Source organism: Pan paniscus, chromosome 5, assembly GCF_029289425.2.
Source record: "Pan paniscus chromosome 5, NHGRI_mPanPan1-v2.0_pri, whole genome shotgun sequence".
Lineage (NCBI taxonomy): Eukaryota > Metazoa > Chordata > Mammalia > Primates > Hominidae > Pan > Pan paniscus.
The window spans coordinates 172,252,770-172,272,563 of record NC_073254.2 but is presented as its reverse complement, the minus strand read 5'-3'; the positions used below and the strand labels follow the sequence as shown (position 1 = coordinate 172,272,563).

Here is a 19,794-nt window from a genome sequence, read left to right as displayed (position 1 = left end):
TCTCAATGGCTAGAATCCTGCTCCTTTTTGCCCTGCCAATAATTCCAGTGACTATAAGAAAAAAGTGATGTATTTTATGTTTGTAATATATGGATACCTTAATTATCCTGTTGTATCACGAGTGTAATAATACAAAAATAGTTCAATTCTTTGCATTTTTATTTTTAAGAAAATGTCAATATCCATGTGATTACTAGCACCTCTTAAAGTTTTTATTTAGTAATTTTAAAATCAATCATATTCTTTGCTTTACTGTCTTCTTGACTAGTCTCTCCCAATAATCACTCTGACTTCCAGAAATATGAACTCTGTGTTTCCTACCGCCTTGAGTAGAACATAGTTAAGAGAGAAAATATGATATTAAAAGCATAAAAATGGGCCGGGTGCGGTGGCTCACGCCTGTAATCCCAGCACTTTGGGAGGCTGAGGCAGGTGGATCACCTGAGCTCAGGAGTTCGCGACCAGCCTGGGCAAGATGGTGAAACCCCGTCTCTACTAAAAATACAAAAAATTAGCCAGACGTGGTGGTGCATGCCTATAGTCCCAGCTACTTGGGAGGCTGAGGCAGGAGAATTGCTTCAACCTGGGAGGCTGAGGTTCCAGTGAGCCGAGATCGCGCCACCGCACTCCAGCCTGGGTGACAGAGCAAGACTCTGTCTCAAAACAAAACAAAACAAAGCATAAAACTGGCATACAGGAAACCTATATATGCACTCTTCATTTCTAACCCATGTTATGTTATATATACTTAGCTACTCATTTAGATTAACTGGACGAATGTCACTATACACACATATGTAGATAATGTAGGCTTCTCTTCAAGTGAATGCAGGACATCTTTTACTAGGTTTAAAAACAGATAAATGTGTGATGGTTTTAATGGCCCACGTGACCTTACTCTGAACACAGTTGAATGATACAGACCTAGTAACTCATATGTAAAACTATTGTTTCTAGGATTTTTCCAGGGCTGTTATTATAATTTCCTATTTAGTTAGCCACTAGACTTGCAGATTGCTTTGAGTTTTGGTTAGTGGCAACTATTCTAGTTCTCATGTTCAGCGCTATATTTTCAATTTTATAATTTTTACTGCATAATGCACCCATTATTTTGCTTTTTAGACCTGAATTTACATTATAAAGCCTTCACATGTTCTTATAGATGTTTTTCTTCCTTGGTACGATTATCCTTCCACTCATTAGACAGTCAGAATGTTTGCATGTTGGTGATGTGCGTGATCAGGCCCTGGTAAAGAGGTCCTGAGTTGAGCTTTAACCTCTGACAGATATATGTTTGCTGACTATTATGAAATAGAACTTATTTGTTGATATTTTAGAGAAAAAAATACATTTTTTTGGTAATTTTTTTTTTGAGATAAAGTCACCCAGGCTGGCATGTAGTGGCGTGATCATAGCTCACTTCAACCTCAAACTCCTGAACTCAAGGGATCCTTCCACTTCAGCCTCCCAAGTAGATAGGACTACAGGCATGCCACTGTGTCCACTTATTTTTTTTTAAAAACTTTTTGTAGAGACCAGGTGCACTTTGTTGCCCAGGCTGGTCTTGAACTCCTGGCCTCAAGTGATCTGCCTCAGGCACCCAAAATTCTGGTATTACAGAGATGAACCACTGCACCTGGCCAAAATTTTTTATAATTTAAATATTCTTCTAATTTATTATTCCCTGTGGAATTAAGTACCAAAGTTCTGATAGTTGTCTCCTTTTTATACAAATCTAACTCAATATAAATATATTTGGACATTTAAATGAGTAATATTTTTGAACAAAATACCTAACAAGATCTTTTTGTGTTGTCTCTTCACATGTTTTTGTCCATCATGGATAATATTTATTTTCTAAACTTCTGGATGGCTTTTTTAAAGCTTGTGCAAATTTTCCAAAAATAGAAGAAGAAACTGATGGCGGGAGGGAAGAAGAGGAGAGAGCAAAATGGAAATCATATGATTCTTGAGTATCATATTATTTCCCAAATCAGGATAACACCTATAGGTTATTTCCCTAGATAAGAGCCACTAATATAATATTTCTGTGCAATGTTTGACTGTGCTCGTTTATTTCGGATGTAACGAGATTAGGGTGACAAGCGTTGCTTTTTACATGTATGGTTCAACTTCATTTGTGTTATGTAGAAAATACTTTGGGTAACAGATTCTTCAGAAGTCAGTTTTAGCACATAAGTAAATTGTTACCAGTTCCTTTTACCTTCCCGTAGCACAGTATTGTTTCTCCTGGAAATTAAATTTCTGTGCCTCTACGTTATTTCTTAGAATCTGTGTTATATTTACAAGTATTTTGAATTCCCTGTTACACATTTTGAGTTTTCCTGTTGCTTTCCTCCTTAGAATGATCTGAAAGTGCTGTTTACATCACTGGCTGACAACAAATACATCATTCTGCAAAAACTGGCAAATGTGTTTGAACAGCCCGTAGCAGAACAAATAGAGGTATTTATAGCTGCCTTTTCCTAGAAGAGAAAATGCATAGAGGAGATATGACTTACTATGAAATTTTGAATATTCTATGAAAGATTAATGGCTCACAGTGGCACTTTTGTTTGTAGTATTTTTGTTTTTGAGTACTGGGTTTGAATAACATACCAGGTGACATTGACTCTGTTACTTACATCTGCACAGAACTAGGAAATGTGAGCTGGGAAAAGGTATCCGTGGCAGATGCTGACCTGAAGGAGTTTTCTGCCCAATGATGAGATTAGATATGAACCTCAATGACATAGGGCAGAAAGTCAAACTGTCCTGGGAGTGGTACTGACAAAGCATTATGGGTACTCAGACCCTTCTGGCCTCCAGCAGGGGTAGGATTAGGGAAGCTTTGTAGAGGGAAATTTGAACTGAACCTAAGAGTTTGGACACACAACAACAGGAAAGAAAGATATCACGGTAAAGAGGACAGCAAGAAAAAAGGCACAAATTGTTAGAGAATTCTGAGCACTTAGGGAAAAACACAGGTAATTCTATTTTAGCTGAATTTAAGATAAATGAAAGTGACTGAGGACAAACAAGATTGGATATGTAAATTTAAGGCAGTTTGTAGGGCCTGTTGAATGTGTGACTTTGGACTTTATTCTATAAACTAGTTACCTGTACACTTTATTTGTTGCATGCCTCATTAGCTAAAAAAAAAAAAAAAAAGGAAATAAATATGCAGCATAAGTGTATGTATTTTTATTTATTTATAAATCATAAGCAATTTATGTTATAAATCACAATTAAATTCAGCCACATTTATTTTCAATTTTTGTTTGTGTACATGCTACAACCAAATTTGAAAATTAATGTGGTTGAATATAAATGAAAGATGTGGTGTTTCATCCTGGTAAATCATCTTGCACACTCTTGGGTGTTTAGACTCAGCTGGGAGATCCCTGGCCATGGAAAGTTGTAGGGGATGTTTGCAGGTAAAAATGAATGGCAGTTCTAGATCTTGCTTCTGGTTAGTTTACATGACAGCACCAGGGTCAGGAAACAGGAGATCCATCATGAGGCTTCATGTAGCTGTACTGGAGAGAAAGAATGAGAACCCAAACTGGCATGATGGCATGAAAATGCAGAAGATAGAAGAAATGGGAGGGATGTTAGAATATCTCCTGTTTCATAAGCTAAGTAATTGTGAGAAGTATGTGTTTTAATAGAATTCTCTGATTTAATTTCAGCGAACTTCCCAGGAATCTATGGATAGACGATAGAGAATAATCTGACATATAATATGTGTGTGTGTGTGTGTGTGTGTGTGTGTGTGTGTGTTAAAGAACACCTCTCAAAATAGTTTGCAAAACTGTGAGTGTGCATTTTTCTTTTTATTTTAAAAAATATATGTGTGTGTGTGTGTGTGTATATATATATATATATAAAATAAAAAATATATATTTTAATATGGAGATAGGGTCTCACTTTGTTGCCCAGGCTGGTCTGGTCTTGAACTCCTGGGCTCAAGCATTTCTCCCATCTCAGCCTCCCAAAGTGTTGGGATTACCGGTGTGAGCCACCGCATCCGGCCGTGCATTTTTCTTGACCATAATTTCATCTGCTTTTTAAAGAGATTTCTCATTTCTCCCCATGAAAAATCTTTTTTTTTTTTCTTGGCTTATAATATATGTGTGATTCCAAAAAAGACTGGAGCAACTGTAGTGATGTCTTGCTTTGGATTTCTAATATGAATTATGAGATATGTATGATCACAAGTAATAATTTTTACTAATTTTTGACCAATATAACTGAATGTCACAGATGAAGAAATAACCAATTAGATTTTTTTCTTTGAATAAATGGAATGCAACTAATGAACGTGCTAATTCCATGCCTACCCAACTTGGATTAAAAAGGCAATAACAGCAGAAGGCATGGGGAAGACACACCTCACTCAATATAGTCATCTCTTGAATTGTGCTGTTCCAATCCAGAGCAGTTCTCTTGCCTCATAAACCTGGTGCACAGTTGTCTTCTTGGATTTCCCTTCACCACCATCCTGAGAATCCCTTCATTTCTTCCTATGTTGGATCTTCTCTCTTCTGAATCCCAAGTCTTTCTCTTTACTGCATTGCTTCCTTGTTTCGTTAGTGCATGTCCTTTCTTAGAAAGGGTACATGATAAGTGTATTTTTCCAGATGTACGTCTGAAAATGTTCTTATACCATGTTCACACTTTATTGATTGCTTTGCTGTTTTTATGTGATCCTTCAGGGTCATTTGTTGAATATGAATTCTTTTGGAGTTTCAAGGCTTTTTCTTCATTGTTTTCTAGCTCTCAGTGTTGTCTTAAGGAATCTAAAAACATTCTAATTCCCAAAGGTTTCCAGTGTCCTGAAATTTCACAGTCACATGCCTTGGGGAGGATCTATTTTTATCCACTGGGCTGGGAGCTCAAGGGGCTCTTCTGATTTGGCAGCTCTCATCTTTCTGTTCTGGAAAATTTTCTAATGATTTATTTAATACATTTCTTTCCTGCATTTTACCTGTCTTCTTTTCTGGAGAACTCCTTTTTGTCAGATACTCGGGTTCAACCCTTGAACTGTCTTACCAAGAGACCTTTCTCTGTCTTTTTGCTCCGCTTTTTGAGAAACGTCCTCAATTTCAACTCCAGACTCTTATACTGAGTTGGCATTTCTGCTCTCATGTATTTAATTTTCCCGGAGCTCACTTTGGTTCTCTGAATGATCCTTTTTGTAGTATATTTTATTTTTTTTAATGAATACATTATCGTTTATATCTTTCTGGGTATATTAATGGTTTTTTTTTTGTTTAAAGTTCTACTTTTCCTGTATAATCTGTTTTCCTCCAGCTTGCTTTTATTTGTTTGCTTCTGTTAGTCCCCATCTTTCATGTCATCGAAAGGCATATTGAAATCTTTTGTTGCCTATTCAGGTTTAGGATGGAGGACTAAACAGCTGAAAGGGAACTGTGTGTGTGGATGGAACATGATAATTTTAAGAGTTCCTGCAGGATGGTCTCTATGGACCATTTATTTGTTAGAGAATCCTTCTGTCAAATTGTCAGGCCTGTCTTATTGGTGTGTTCAGATATTTTTCCCTCTCATCTCTGGAGACTAGAGCCCTGACTGCAGCACTTCTTGCCCCAGGGAGAGAAGACTCAGGGGCCCCACATTCAGCATGCAGGGAGCATCCAGTTATTTCATCCCTTGCTTTCAGTCAAGCACTCAAGCTCACAGCTGTGTCCAGTGCCCCTCACTCTGTTTTACCTTCTCCAGAGAACACACTTTCAGTCTTTTACCCGGGAAGAAAAAGGGACAGTATGGAATAAGGAGGGGCATCTGTGGGTTAACTGTCCTTTAAGCAGCTCTTCACTAACCCTCCTTACTTAGCACCCCAGCTTACTTCACCCAGAGTTCCAGAGATTTCTGTTGCTCTGAAGTGGGTGGTGGAGATCCTCCACTGGTTTAGAATTCAGCTTCCCCAGATTTCCTAAGTCAATTATCATGTATTCTTTTGACTTCTAGCTCCCAACATATCGTTGGCATTGTTTTCTTTTCTGTTCCCTTGTCCTTTTAGATTTATGGGGGAAAAATATGCCAGAGAACAAGCAAACAAAATACTCACTCTGACTGTAGGGGGTTTTCAGGAAAGAGAACATTGGACACATGTGTTTCAGCTGCCATCTGGAGTCTTGTTTTTGTCCTCCTTCAGGGGCAACCTCTGTTGCCCTCTTTCCAAACGCCTGCTTAGGCTGCTCCAGGATTTGTGGTCTGGTATCTCCCTTCTCTGATCTCTGCTAATGGGGATGAGTTGCATTATCGAGTATAGTACTTACTTATATTCAGCCTTGCTTTATTTTTCTCTGTTTACTCTGGCTTCCTAACCAGACCATCAGCTCCTTGAAGGACAGGATGAGATCTTGTTCTGCTTCTACAGACCTCACACTGGGAAGACAAGGCTTAGCAATAGCAGCCACTTGAATACTTGTTGACTGATTGATTTTCCACTTCACAACAAGGAGCACAGATTCTTTGACCATGCTGTAATATATGTTTTGTTGCCTCGCTGAATCTCTCTCCAAAGATGCTCACAGCTACGTTTCAAGGACAGCAGAACATGGTCCCTTAGAAAATCTCAGGCAAATACCTTTTTTTAACTATGTCCTAAATGATGCTCCTTTTTTTAACTATTGCTTTTCAAAACTCCCTTTTTTGTTTAAGCAAGACATCCTTCTCCGAGCCCTCTACCCTGACTTTCTCCTGCCTCATTATCTGTAAGATAACTGCTCTGTACTAATGAGGGGACTTCTTCTGTTTTCTATATACCCTCTGAACATGGCTTTCGATTTGTTTTATTGAAATGATTCCTTTTGTATATATTGAGAATGTTTTACATGGAGAGGAGGAACACAGAAAGAGATACAATAATCACACCTTCCGTGGGGAAATTGTTCATGGGAGTTTTAATAAAATGTCATGGATCTTACTTAGGCAATACAACAGGCTGAAGATGGACTCAAAGAATTCGATGCAGGAATCATTGAATTAAAGAGGCGTGGTGACAAGCTACAGGTCGAGCAGCCGTCCATGCAAGAACTCTCCAAGCTCCAGGTGCAGCCTTCAGCCAGTAGTATTCAGCTGCAGGGGTACATCAAACTTGAAGTCTAGAAAAAATCACTTTATTTTTCTTGGCTTTCTTTATAAAATTCATGCCACTTAGGTCCTAACCTTTCTGCCAAGCAACTCTTAGAAAATTTTCTGAAGCTTAACATGTTTAGTACAAGAAAATGAGTTGTTTTCATGCTGCTAAGATTCATGTTTTTCTGACAGTTACTTTATTATTATTCTCATGGTTAAGCATTACAGTATAGTTTAGTTGTAGCATATTATTTTCTACTGTAGAAAATAGAATAATTTTTAATCCTACCTAGAAAAATTTAAAAAAGGAATATCTACCCTCGTATTGCACTATGTCTTCAAATACTATTTTAAAAAGCAAATAATCAAAGTAATACTTTGTAGAAAGTGTTTTTTTCTAAGGCAAGCACTATAGTTTATCCTCCATATATGTTTGAATGGAATAGAGACATTGTTTCAATTCTAGAACAACAACAACAAAAATTAAACTAGAAGGTAGTTGAAATCTAAACAGACTTCCTATCATCCTTCAGGAGCAGAGAATAATGCTTTGGGTTAATTTCCTTTGCTAGATCTGACATTTAGGCAAAAATCTGATATTGGGGTAGGAAGAAGATCCTTGGATATTAGACCAACAAAATTTAGCATCAACTAGGCAAGCAGTTATGTTCGATCAAGAAAAAATTGTGTACAACTGTGTACAGTCACACAGACACACATGTTAGATTTTCTCTGTGTGCAGAACTATTGAGAACTGGTAACCTCAGTCCAGTACAGGGTTGTGAGTTCTTTCTTTGAGAAAATAAAATAGACCTTATAAACAAAAGAACATTTTTATTTTAACTGTATCTGTCCTTTATCTAACATTTCATAATATCATAAGCCCACCTCCCCCACTTTGTACTTTTTTAGACAGTTTTCCGACAGCACTTAAGCATCAGGTGTAAGAGTCAAATGTCATTGCCGTAAATAGGCATTAAAATTGAACTCTTCCAGATTGAACCATTTTGGCCTGCTAAACCTTAATGTGATATGTTAATCAGGTCCGTATGCCTCAAATAAATTTTGTGTTTGGTGTGTCATCATCTCCTAAAATGTCTTTCCAGTTTAAATAGTTATTTACTCCACCACATTTGGCAAAAATATTGCCTTCTTAAGTTTGAAACTCTTTCTGCTCCCATTAAACTCCCCTATTTCTCTAGCTCTTTGTTTGAGGGATAGTCCCAAATATGATGGTTATTTAGCAGGAAAATGTTAAGGATATTATATTCAATTGCTCTGAAATTATATGAATGTTGAGAATACTATAAAAATGGGAATTACATTTTCTATGACATGTCCCTCAGCCACATGGACAGTTTTTCAACAGTTTTACCCCACATCTCATCATAAACTATTGATATCCTGAGAAAACAGTTGTCAAATCTACCTCATATATCATTTCTAGGAAACACTTTTACATGTCCTTTAAAATCTTAAAATATTAACCTTATTTTTTATAGACACATCTTTATTTCCTTTCATATTTTAACTTATTAAATTTTTATTTTGTAATCAATCTAAATTGCATTTTGATACGTGGCATGAGATAAGACTTTATTTTTCTTCAGAGTTGAGTTGTTTCCACATTATTTATTGAATATTTATTTTATCCTTTCAGTGACTTCATACTTACATTTTTATGAATTCAGTTTTTTTTCAGTTTCTCCATTGTGCTTTATTGTCAGTTAGAAATAAAATAAAATTTAAAACAACAAGATAAGAATACCAAATAAGATTAATGAAAGAACTTGAACCACCAGGTATCAAGACACAGTAAAGTCACAACGAATATCATAGGCATGAGAATAGAGGTCCAAAGGTCATTTCTTTGTGAAACATGTTTTCAAAGTAAGGCTCATAGAAAGACAAGCAGATGGCCTACAGGCAGAGCGTTTCCACGAGGCACATCCCTGAAGGCATTTTCTTGGTTGGGTCTTGGGCTTAGTGCGTTCATAGTTCATATGCTTTTAGAGAGTTGCCAGAATATGAATTGAGAGTGAGTCTTGTGGTCTCTGCTTCTTAGGACATGTATGATGAGCTGATGATGACCATTGGCTCCCGGAGGAGTGGTCTGAATCAGAACCTTACACTCAAGAGTCAGTATGAGAGGGCCCTACAAGATCTGGCTGACCTGCTAGAAACTGGTCAGGAGAAGATGGCAGGAGACCAGAAAATCATCGTGTCTTCCAAAGAGGAAATCCAGCAACTACTTGACAAACATAAGGTACATAACAAAAAAGAGTGAGAGAGAGAAAATGTAATTGGAAAGCATGCTCTCAAACCCTGATATATATTTAGTAAAACCTAATATTCTCAGTCTTTTATGAGTTCTTACTTGTATAAGTTATTCTTTTAAAATGGCCAAAAAATTTATATTCAAACCCACTGGCTTTCAGTAGCACAGAGAAATTATAGGGGATATGTTTCTATAATGTTGTAAATTAAAAAAGAAAATCAACTTACCTGTAATTTTACCTATCAGTTCCTCACTAGTATTAGCCAGGCTTTCTCCCTAGATGAGCTAAAATCAAAGGAAAACTCAGAGCCTCTCTTCAAAGGAGCCCACCTTCATTCTTAACTCCACCTTTCCCTGTGTTTCCTTTTTGCCCATTTGTCCACCTGGTCCCAGTTGCTCTCTTTGCCCTCCCTTGTCCTCGTCAAGGACTCCTTGCTCACTCCTTGCTCTCCTCTAGAAATGCAGAGCTGACTACTCAGATCCAGGGTTGGGTTGGTGTCTTTTACATGCATTGTTTAGATCCTCTGACCCTTACACATATACTCCTCTAGTTGCTGTAGACTTCAGACTTTCTCCCTGGGAACAGCAAGGCCGTTTACTATGTAATCAAACTTGGGAGGCCCGAAATCACTCCATCGTTGTGTGCCACAGCCAAGCTCAGGTTGGACACTACTCCATGGTAGAAGAATGCGTATTTCACTCACACACACACACACACACACACACACACACACACAGCTCTTGCATTATTGGCAATGATTACGGAAAGCAATTTTGCCAGTCCAGAAACCCAGCCTTCTAGACTATGGGAATTTCCTGTAGGGAAACTAAAAAATCCCATTGGGTTATAGAAGTTTAAATCTTCTACCATTGTGTAGCTCTCTGGTGGCTTGTAAAGGTGGGTCTTTTTTTGTCTTTTTCAAATTGTCATTCCTATTTTTTCCCAGACGTTTTTGTCCAAAGCTTCATGATTTATTAAAACCTTATCATTTGGCTTTGAAAACATTGCTTTAAAGTCCACAGCTGGTGTTTCTCACATTGTTGACCATAGCAATAAAAGATCATTCTGAGTTATTCCAGAGGGGAAACTAGGATCAATGAGTATAAATAACAGGGAAATAAACCTCAATAGAAAAAGAACTATAAAAGGAGTAAGCTGCCATTGAGCAGACAGCCCTTCTGGCCATGAGAAGTCCAGCCAAGGCTTTTAGGGGAGATGGGCTTGTAAAAGGAATCTCAGCTTTCATTGCATGTTGGGCTAGATGAACTTCAAAGTCTCCTCCAACTTTAGGACTCTGATTTGGTAATTGTTGGTTAAAAATAATGATTCTAGCTTCTACTCACCAGCCCATTTTCTGAGGGAGAGTTCTGCAGTGCTGGTGAGAAGCACAGATAAAGCCACACTGCCCTTGGGTTTGAACCCCAAGCTCTGCCGTGACTAGCTATGTGACCTTGGGCAAGCTACATAGACTGGGGGGGCTCAGTGTTCTCATCTGTAAAACTGGAAACAAAACTGCCTATCTCATAGAGTTATAGAGTTGTTAGGAGGATGAGATGAGTCAGATAAAGTATTTATGGAGTGCCTAGCAAACAGTAAGCACATAATTAATGTTAACTGTCATTATCAGTTGCCAGTTCTTCCATTTTATCATGGTACTGGGAACAGGAAATGGGATAAGCTCAATCTCCATCCTCCAGGGTCTATTATACACAAACGGTAACATTTCAAAAACATTAGTAGGATGGCGCAAGGCCTACAGTTCTGTTATGTGTAGGTATAATACAAGGAAAGCAAATTTATAATATCAATCAGTGCATATAAAGCTGTGCTTGACAACATGGAATGAGCACACAAACATCCTAGAGGTTCAGAAAGTAGAGCCCAAGCCCAGCCGTGGAGGAAGGAAAGCAATGTTTTTTGTTTGTTTGTTTGTTTATTTTGAGACGGAGTCTCCAACCAGAGCTCCAACTGTCCTGGCAAAGAAAAACTCAGAGCCTCTCTTCAAAGGAGCCCACCTTCGTTCTTACCTCTACCTTTCCCTGTGTTTCCTTTTTGCCCATTTCTACACCTGGTCCTAGTTGCTCCCTCTGCCCTCCCTTGTCCTGGTCAAGGACTCCTCGTGCACTCCTCACTCTCCTCTAGAAATGCAGAGCTGTCTACTCAGCTCCAGCGCTGGGTTGGTGTGAACTCCTCTCCACCCAGGCTGGAGTGCAGTGGCGCGATCTTGGCTCACTGCAACCTCGGCCTCCCAGGTTCAAGCGATTCTTGTGCCTCAGCCTCCTGAGTAGCTAGGATTACAGGCACACACCAGCATGCCCGGCTAATTTTTGTATTTTTAGTAGAAACGGATTCCACCACGTTGGCCAGGCTGGTCTTGAGCTCTTGACCTCAGGTAATCCACCCACTTCAGCCTCCCCAACTGTTGGGATTACAGGCGTGAGCCACCGCACCCGGCCCTAAACCAATTTTGATTCTAAAATAATATATGAATGAGTTGCTGACTTCTTTCTCCCTGAAAAATTGCAGGAATACTTTCAGGGCCTGGAATCTCATATGATCTTGACTGAAACACTCTTCAGAAAGATAATCAGCTTTGCAGTCCAAAAGGAAACCCAGTTCCATACAGAGCTGATGGCTCAGGCTTCTGCTGTACTGAAACGGGCTCACAAGAGGGGTGTGGAGCTGGAGTACATTCTAGAGGTGAGACCATTGATGTCATATCTTCTGTGCTGCAAACTTCCTGCTGCAAAATAGACCTTTAATGCAAGATGTATCTATCCATGCAGTTTGCCTCACGTAACCTCAGAACTAGCTGCGCTCTCGGGCTCAGGACTGCACTTTTCCTATGGTTCTGTGTTGCTTATTCCCCCTGTGTTTTCTGTGTACATTTGGCTATCTGCTGTGCCATGTTGAAAGTAAGATAGATACACACTGACTTCAGACTATGCATGAAGATATTTGGGGTTTTGATATTCAAACTGATAGCTTACTTAAGAGTATGAAAAATGTAGAAATAGGCCAGGTGCAGTGGCTCACACCTGTCATCCCAGCACTTTGGGAGGCTGAGACGGGTGGATCACTTGAGGTCAGGAGTTCGAGACCAGCCTGGCCAACATGATGAAACAAACCAATATGTTGAAACCCCGTCTCTACTAAAAATACAAAAAATTAGCCGGACGTCGTCGTGGGTGCCTGTAATCTCAGCTACTTGGGAGGCTGAGGCAGGAGAATCGCTTGAACCGGGAGGCAGTGGTTGCAGTGAGCCAAGATCACACCATTGCACTCCAGCCTGGGCAACGGGAGTGAAACTCTGTCTCAAAAAAAAAAAAAATGAAAGTAAAATGTAGAAATATTTTTTTCTGTCCCAAATGTGGTTGCTCTTGGAACAGAGTAGTGCTCAGTGGTGGCTACTGGCAAGCTATAGAACCCCGTGGAAATGTAGGACATTATTGATGGAACAGTCCCCTTTCTTTCTTCAGTAACTGTATCAGTTGCCCTGAACTGTTCCTGCTTTCTCATTCTTCCTCTTTCCCTTGCAAGTTTTAGAGATTATAATCTCTCTCCCCTTTGTTGACTTCCCCACCCACTCCCACAATATTACTGATCTTAACTGGGTTGCCTGCATGTCGTATTTGCATTTTTTCTAAATGGGATTTTCCCTGGGCCAACATTTTCATAGGTAGCTAACCCCCAAATCCCAGATGTGGAATTCCCTGATGTGGAATTCCCTATATTTTGGAGAGACATCTACCTTTAACGTTCGAAATCTCTGTAATAATAGTTACACTTTATTGACATGTCAGGTCCCTGGCAAGACTTCTTACATTTACATGAATCCATCTCATCTTTATCATAACCCTTTGAGATAGAATTTTGAATCCCTGTTTCAGCAATGAGTCTGGGAGCAACTGTTTGCCAAGACACGTGGTTAATTGGTGGCAGATTCAGAGATCACACCTTCATCTGTCTGACTTCACGACCTGAAATGTGTGTTTCTCCATGAAACTTACCTGATGACACCATTTAAATTGTAGCCCCACCAGGCACACACCTGGGCATTCCCTCCCACCCCTACCCAGTTCTGTTTTATTCTTCCACAGCACAAGAACTGTATTATACCATACAACTTATTGTTTGTTTTTGGTTTATTGTTTATTATTGATTGCCTGTCTCTCCTCACTAGAAGGCCTGGGTTTGTGTCTGTTTTATTTACTCCCAGATCCCTAGGCATTGAAAGTACCAGGCAATAGATATTTGGTAAGTGTATTTAAAAAGCATGGGTTTCTACTACTGTGCCCTGTTGCCACTCCAACTGCACAGTGAAGTGAGCATACTCACACTGAGAAACTGCTGACCCACAGTGTAAATTACTGGAAAAGACTTCAACTGATCTTTTAAAGAGTGTTTTCCAGTTTTAAATAAAATAAAAGTCTGAACTTAGTAATAAGTGATGTGGTATTTTTCTTTAACAGAATATATAAACTATATATTCATATTTATAGATATGTTTCATATGCAAATGTAATTAATTTGTTTACTCGTTACATGAAAGGCAAACATCCCCATCCTTTTGACTTAAATCCTTACTGTGGTAAAGAATAAAACCATGCATACCTGGGCTAGATGTGGTGGCTCATGCCTGGAATCCCAGCACTTTGGGAGGCTGAAGCAGGAGGATCTCTTGATGCCAGGAGTTTGAGACCAGCCTGGACAACATAGTGAGACCCCCATCTCTACAAAAAAAATTTTTTTAAGTTAACCTGGTGTGGTGGAATGCGCCTGTGGTCCCAGCTACTTGGGAGGATGAAGCAGGAGGATCCCTTGAGCCCAGGAGTTCGAGTCTACAGTGATCCATGATTGTGCCACTGTACTCCAGCCTAGGCAACAGAGTGAGAGCCTATCTAAAAAAAAAAAAAAAAGTGCATACCCAATAGAAGGTACACTGCATACATTATTCCATTTAATCCTCATGATGGAGAAGATAGCTATTATTATCCCCATTGTAATGTATGGAAAAGAGGTACAGAGTTTAGTAGCTTACTCACAGTCGTAAAGGGGCTTAGTGGCAGATTCCAGAGCCCATTCACAATGCTTTCAAGGGTCACCATTTGATTACTTGCTTTAAAGCCATCTTTTGCTTCCCAAAGCAAGCCCCAACGCAAACATCTCTGATATAACTTTAAGGAGAGACTGTCAAGCACGTATTTTGCACCCAAGGAAGAATGTCTTTCGCTAATGAGGGTTTTTTTAGCTCACAGACTCATGTTGTGTTTCTAGACGTGGTCCCATCTGGATGAGGACCAGCAGGAGCTCAGCAGACAGCTGGAGGTGGTGGAAAGCAGCATCCCAAGCGTGGGTCTGGTGGAGGAGAACGAGGACAGGCTTATTGACCGCATAACACTCTACCAGGTTGGTGTCACAAGCCGCCACATTGCCTTTAGAAACTTACCAATAGTTTTAACAGAATGTAAACAAACTTGTGATCAATTATTTTATTAGTACTTTTACTTTTCTTTCAAGTTATTGACATTGAAAGGAGATAATGTTTCTGTTATTTATAGTTGGACATTATTAAAAGTCTTTCTTTTTTCTTTTTTTTTACTGAGAGCTCTTTTTGAAAATTCAGGCTCCACCAAGCGTTTTCTGTAGTTTATGCTGATGCCACACAATTCTTGAAATAATAATTTGACAGTTTTAAATCCACCTAAAGTCATTACCAAAAAAATAATAATAACAAAAGGAGACTGTCTATACTTAAATATAGATGAAACATCTTAAAGTTTTCAATGTTACTTGAGTGAGTATAGTTTAAGTTTGAATAACAGGTAATGGGAACATTGTAGGTACCAGAGAAATTATAATTCTTAAAGACAAAAATTGCATATCCAAACTTTTAACTCAATAATTTCAATATTTTAGCATTTAAAATCTAGCCTTAATGAATACCAGCCCAAATTATATCAAGTATTAGATGATGGGAAACGACTTCTGATATCCATCAGCTGCTCAGATCTAGAAAGCCAACTAAATCAACTTGGAGAGCGCTGGCTAAGTAACACCAATAAAGTGTCTAAGGAACTTCACAGACTGGAAACAATATTGAAACACTGGACCAGGTAATACAATGACTGTTTTGTATATTTTTAGATAAGTGCTGCATTGTATTAATAAGGCTAGTGCAGGTGGGGGATGATGGCTCAAACCTATAATCTCATTACTTGTGGAGGCCAATACGGGAGGACTGCTTGAGGCCAGGAGTTCAAGACCAGCCTGGGCAACATAGTAAGACCCCAATCTCTACAAAAAAATTACAAAAGGACTAGGTATGGTGGCACATGCCTGTGGTCCCTGCTATTGGAGAGGCTGAAGTGGGAGGATTGCTTCAGCCTGGGAGGTTGAGGCTGCAGTGAGCCATGATCATGCTACTGTACTCCAGCCTGGGCAATAGAGTGAGACTGTGTCTCAAAAATAAATAAATAAATAAGGCAAGTAGATATTCACTTGAAAGTGACATGGCTCCTCTAGAAACTTATTGTATAGTTTGGAAAATAAAGATAAGCAGAGGCCAGGCGCAGTGGCTCACGCCTGTAATCCCAACACTTTGGGAGGCTGAGGCGGGCAGATCCCCTGAGGTCAGGAGTTCGAGACCAGCCTGACCAACATGGAGAAACCCCATTTCTACTAAAAATACAAAATTAGCCAGGTGTGGTGGTGCATGCCTGTAATCCCAGCTACTCAGGAGGCTGAGGCAAGAGAATCGCTTGAACCCGGGAAGGGGAGGTTGCAGTGAGCCAAGATTGCACCATTGCACTCCAGCCTGGGCAACAAGAGTGAAACTCCATCTCAAAAACAAAAGAAAAGTAGAAAGTCCTCACTTGGATTCTTGTATACTCATATAAACATATAATTAGAAGTGAGCAGGGAGGCAGATGCATAAGGCACCTTACCTTTGAGTTTCACCCTCCCTTGCCTAATCACTGTGTCTGAGATATCACAGTAAAGCCTGAGAGGGAGAGAAAGAGAAAACATGGATTGAGAAGCAGAAGCTTCTCAAGGGCAATGGGAAGCATTCAGCAGGGTGGAGGGTTGATTTTTACATAATGACATAGTCTGTGTCTAAGCCGCCTTTATTTCAAAGGACTTTTTGTAACCATCATCTAATATTTTCTAAGTAGCATCAATGTGAAAGAGTAGGGGAAAGATATTTTTATACCCAGCTTAAAGACAGGCCAGCGGAAACCCAGAGAGACAGGCTTGATAAAGGTATCAATATGAAGAAAATTTCAGAGTGCCAACCTCATGCATTTTTCTTCTAAATTTTCAGACCTCTTGTTTTAAAACTGTTGGCATTGGTGAGTAACGTAGGTGAGTAGAAGATAGGGATGAAATGTTTACTTAATGGACTCCATAATATACTTAACAGATATCAAAGTGAATCTGCAGATCTAATTCACTGGTTACAATCTGCAAAAGACCGGCTAGAATTTTGGACTCAGCAATCTGTGACAGTCCCACAAGAGCTGGAAATGGTCCGTGATCATCTAAATGCTTTCCTGGTAAGTCTAAGAATCTAAAGCATTTGATTCAGGCCTGTAAGTTAGGCCTGACCCGTACACCAGTAGAAAAGAAGTCAGGCCAGGTGCGGTGGCTCACACCTGTAATCCCACACTTTGGGAGGCCAAGCAGTCAGATCACGAGGTCAGGAGTTCGGGACCAGCCTGACCAACATGGTGAAACCCTGTCTCTACTAAAAATACAAATATTAGCTGGGCGTGGTAGTGCATGCCTATAATCCCAGCTACTCAGGAGGCTGAGGCAGGAGAATCGCTTGAACCCGGAAGGCAGAGATTGCAGCGAGCTGAGATTGCGCCACTGCACTCCAGCCTGGGCAACAGAGCGAGCGACTCCATCTAAAAAGAAAAAAAGAAAAGAAAAGAAAGGAAGTCAACCATCAGTGGATATACTTAATAAACTAAGCTATAGAGAATATATTAATGTTGACTATGTGTGTTCCATAATTATGCAAAGTAATAGGGCTCAGTGACTCAACACTGCCTCTTCCAAGTAGTTCTCAAGTCGGGGCTTCGTAGTTTCCTTTCATTCGAGGGCAAGGGTGTACTGCTTTCATTTTCTTTTGAGTGTTCAGCATAACCCCCTCCAGGATGTAAAGGAAATTGTTTCATGCACTAAATTGGTCGCTTTCCTTTTAATGAATGGTCTAGCTATTTAACCCTAATTTGAACATCGCTACTTGTTTCAGGAGTTTTCTAAAGAAGTGGATGCCCAGTCTTCCCTGAAATCATCTGTTCTGAGTACTGGAAATCAGCTCCTTCGACTAAAAAAGGTGGACACAGCCACGCTGCGCTCTGAGCTGTCGCGCATTGATAGCCAGTGGACTGACCTGCTAACCAATATCCCAGCTGTCCAGGAGAAGCTCCACCAGGTATAGAAAGGATTGCTTTCGTGGGAAATAGCTGACTTAAGCTATTTGACATGGAGAAATACATTAATTTGCTTTTGCTCACAAATTTATATCAGCTTTGTCCCAGACACCTGGCCTCTTCTCTCTCCCGTTGTATTAATATTGAGTGAACTCTGGCCGGGCGCGGTGGCTCGCACCTGTAATCCTAGCACTTAGGGAGGCTGAGGAGGGTGGATTGCCTGAGCTCAGGAGTTCAAGACCAGCCTGGGCAACACGGTGAAACCCCGTCTCTACTAAAATACAAAAAATTAGCCTGGCGTGGCGGTGTGCGCCTGTAGTCCCAGCTACTCGGGAGGCTGAGGCAGCAGAATTGTTTGAACTGGGGAGGCAGATGGAGTGAGCCGAGATCGCGCCACTGCACTCCAGCCTGGGTGACAGTGAGACTGTCTCCAAAAAAAAAAAGAGTGAACTAGGCTACAAAGCCCTGCCCCAAAGGCATTTCCTCTGAGGGTTTCTTTAATGTGTGTATGTGGGTGTGGGTATGTGTATTGGAATGTTTGTCTGGCTTTGTTTAAACTCTGTTTTCTCTCAGATAAAATGTGGACAGTTACATACACTTTTCTCATAAAGTGAATGGTTATGAAAATTTAGAACGTAATATATGTTAAAAATATCTTATGTATAGGAGAGCAACTGGCATTCAGTAGATGTAAATAATCCTCTTATCTGAAAATACACCCACCTCCCCTGAAATCCCAGAATATTTTATCTTTATCTCTCTTTGACACTCATCACTGTGTTTCAGGCAGGATAGCTGTGTTTTGTGTACATGCCTAATCTCTCCTAAGCAACAGCTGTGCGCCCCCAAAGGGCAGGAACCAACCCACGTTCATTGCTATATCTTTCAGCACCACACAGAAGTTGATATACAAAGATTTTAAATGATTGCTTTTGTTCCTCCAAATCATCGTAATACACATATGCATAAATGTGTGATATGTTAAGTAAGATTTCGAATTGTAAGTACTGTATATCAGCTAAGGACTGAGGAAATTGGCTATGCTCTTAGGAATAAATATTAGAGTGCCAAAAACTCTAGAAAATGATAGCTTGTAGTGTGGTATTTTTCTTTCTTCTTTTAACATTCCTGAGTCATAATATGCAGAGATTTTACAAGATAATTAATAAAATACATCTGTTGAATGTTTTGTGGTTAAGTTTTTTTAGACTCATAAAACTAGTTATAAAATAAGAATAATATTCTCTTCTTTCTGGTGTTTTGATTAATTAGTTAATGTTTATACAGTGTTTACAGTATTGGATATCAAGTGAACATAAAATGACTATTATTGTTCAGCATTTGCCTGATGTTTAACTTCAAGCTTTCAAAAAGGGTAAGATCTCCAAATGTCATTAAGGAGTGTTATCTCTCTTGGTACATTTTTAAGAATTATTGTAGGGTTTTTAAGTTAGCAGAAGTTGGGGTTTCCATTTTAACACTTGGGACTGGTTCTCTCCCTGACTTGGACAGCTCCAGATGGATAAACTGCCTTCCCGCCATGCCATTTCTGAAGTCATGAGTTGGATTTCTCTAATGGAAAATGTTATTCAGAAGGATGAAGATAATATTAAAAATTCCATAGGTTACAAGGCAATTCATGAATACCTTCAGAAATATAAGGTAATTAAAATTTTTTGTTTTTAACTTTTCATATTTTCAGACCATTTTATTTGAAAGAACTAAAAAACTCAAATTATGGTAATCAAGTCTTGGAATGTATGTTTCCTATGCAGTGACCAGATAGGAATTCAAGAGCAAGAAAAATGCATTATCAGTTATAGAAATAAGAAGAAATATCTAGTACTAGGAATGATTTTGAATAATTTTGTGTTATTCTTAAAGAATTACAGAAATTATAAAAATAAATTTATAAATATTTTATAGTGAGGTTATATAATTTATCTAGTTCTAAATCTTCTACCTAAATA

General features: G+C 39.2%; 1 protein-coding gene across 21 annotated transcripts in view; it reads left to right on the top strand.

Moving 5' to 3' along the window:
* Positions 1-19,794, top strand: part of SYNE1 (spectrin repeat containing nuclear envelope protein 1) — a 519,329-nt gene that overhangs the window by 389,544 nt on the left and 109,991 nt on the right. For all 21 annotated transcript variants that reach the window (XM_055114235.2, XM_055114240.2, XM_034963099.3 and 18 more), the window contains 9 exons: positions 2,365-2,466; positions 6,958-7,077; positions 9,170-9,370; positions 11,910-12,083; positions 14,661-14,792; positions 15,303-15,499; positions 16,807-16,939; positions 17,644-17,826; positions 19,337-19,486. In XM_055114235.2, coding sequence (XP_054970210.2) covers positions 2,365-2,466; positions 6,958-7,077; positions 9,170-9,370; positions 11,910-12,083; positions 14,661-14,792; positions 15,303-15,499; positions 16,807-16,939; positions 17,644-17,826; positions 19,337-19,486 — 1,392 coding nt within the window. The remainder of the gene's footprint in view (positions 1-2,364; positions 2,467-6,957; positions 7,078-9,169; positions 9,371-11,909; positions 12,084-14,660; positions 14,793-15,302; positions 15,500-16,806; positions 16,940-17,643; positions 17,827-19,336; positions 19,487-19,794) is intronic.